Here is an 805-nt window from a genome sequence, read left to right as displayed (position 1 = left end):
GCCATTTCAGTCTGTTTATTTTACCTTTGAGTTCAGGATTTTCTTCAAAAAAATGCTTCGCACGTTCATTTGAACATTCCACGATGTGCGCTACAATATCACCTGTGATGAATTTTTTCACGCACTCTATCACTGATGAGTCACTGCTTATTCCAAGGTTGGGATTCACACCACTATAGGCCTGCCTTAGGGGAGGTACTGAGTTAGGCCTCTTATCGGCAAAAACATCAACACGTGACCATCCACCACCTAAAGAAAGGAATGATTCGTCGTCACTTTCATGGATATCACTCTCCATTGACGTATAGTCTTCACTGTCTGAATCCCCCATATCCTCCTCTGGATGATATGAATCATCACTGTCCGAAATTTCAATGTCAGACATTATGAAATCAACACAAAAAAGGCAAAAACACAGCAGAAAACGTTCGTATGTCCGCCACCAACAAACAACTCCCGCGCGACTGCTGGTGATGCTGCTTCCACAAAGACGAATGCCCAGTTTTCTTTTATTCTGGAAAATCCCATTTTCTATAGTAGACGAATAAGAGCACCACAGGCATTACGAATAGGGAAAACTAATCTATTGTGGCCATTCCGACTTTCTTTATGTCTCTGTGGGATTTAATATAACCTTGGGTCACCCGTTCGACCCATCGTAATATATACGGCAAAAATGATGGGACACCCGTTCGACCCGTCGTGCGGAAGAGGTTAAGGGGACGAGAGGCGTTAACCAACGTACAGACGTTCCCTCTTTGGTATCGGACGTTTCTCGTCAAGATCGCCCTTACCATAAGACGGG

General features: G+C 44.1%; 1 protein-coding gene across 1 annotated transcript in view; it reads right to left on the bottom strand.

Annotated features, from left to right (window-relative positions):
* The window catches only part of LOC137615985 (piggyBac transposable element-derived protein 4-like), a 1744-nt gene extending 1359 nt beyond the window's left edge, over nt 1-385 (bottom strand). The window contains exon 1 of the mRNA XM_068345667.1: nt 25-385. Coding sequence (XP_068201768.1) covers nt 25-385 — 361 coding nt within the window. The remainder of the gene's footprint in view (nt 1-24) is intronic.
* Between the last annotated feature and the right edge of the window lie 420 nt (nt 386-805).

The sequence above is a fragment of the Palaemon carinicauda genome, chromosome 22 (genome assembly GCF_036898095.1).
Source record: "Palaemon carinicauda isolate YSFRI2023 chromosome 22, ASM3689809v2, whole genome shotgun sequence".
Taxonomy (NCBI): domain Eukaryota; kingdom Metazoa; phylum Arthropoda; class Malacostraca; order Decapoda; family Palaemonidae; genus Palaemon; species Palaemon carinicauda.
The sequence above is the reverse complement of the archived record's forward strand: the minus strand, read 5'-3'. Positions and strand labels throughout refer to the sequence as shown.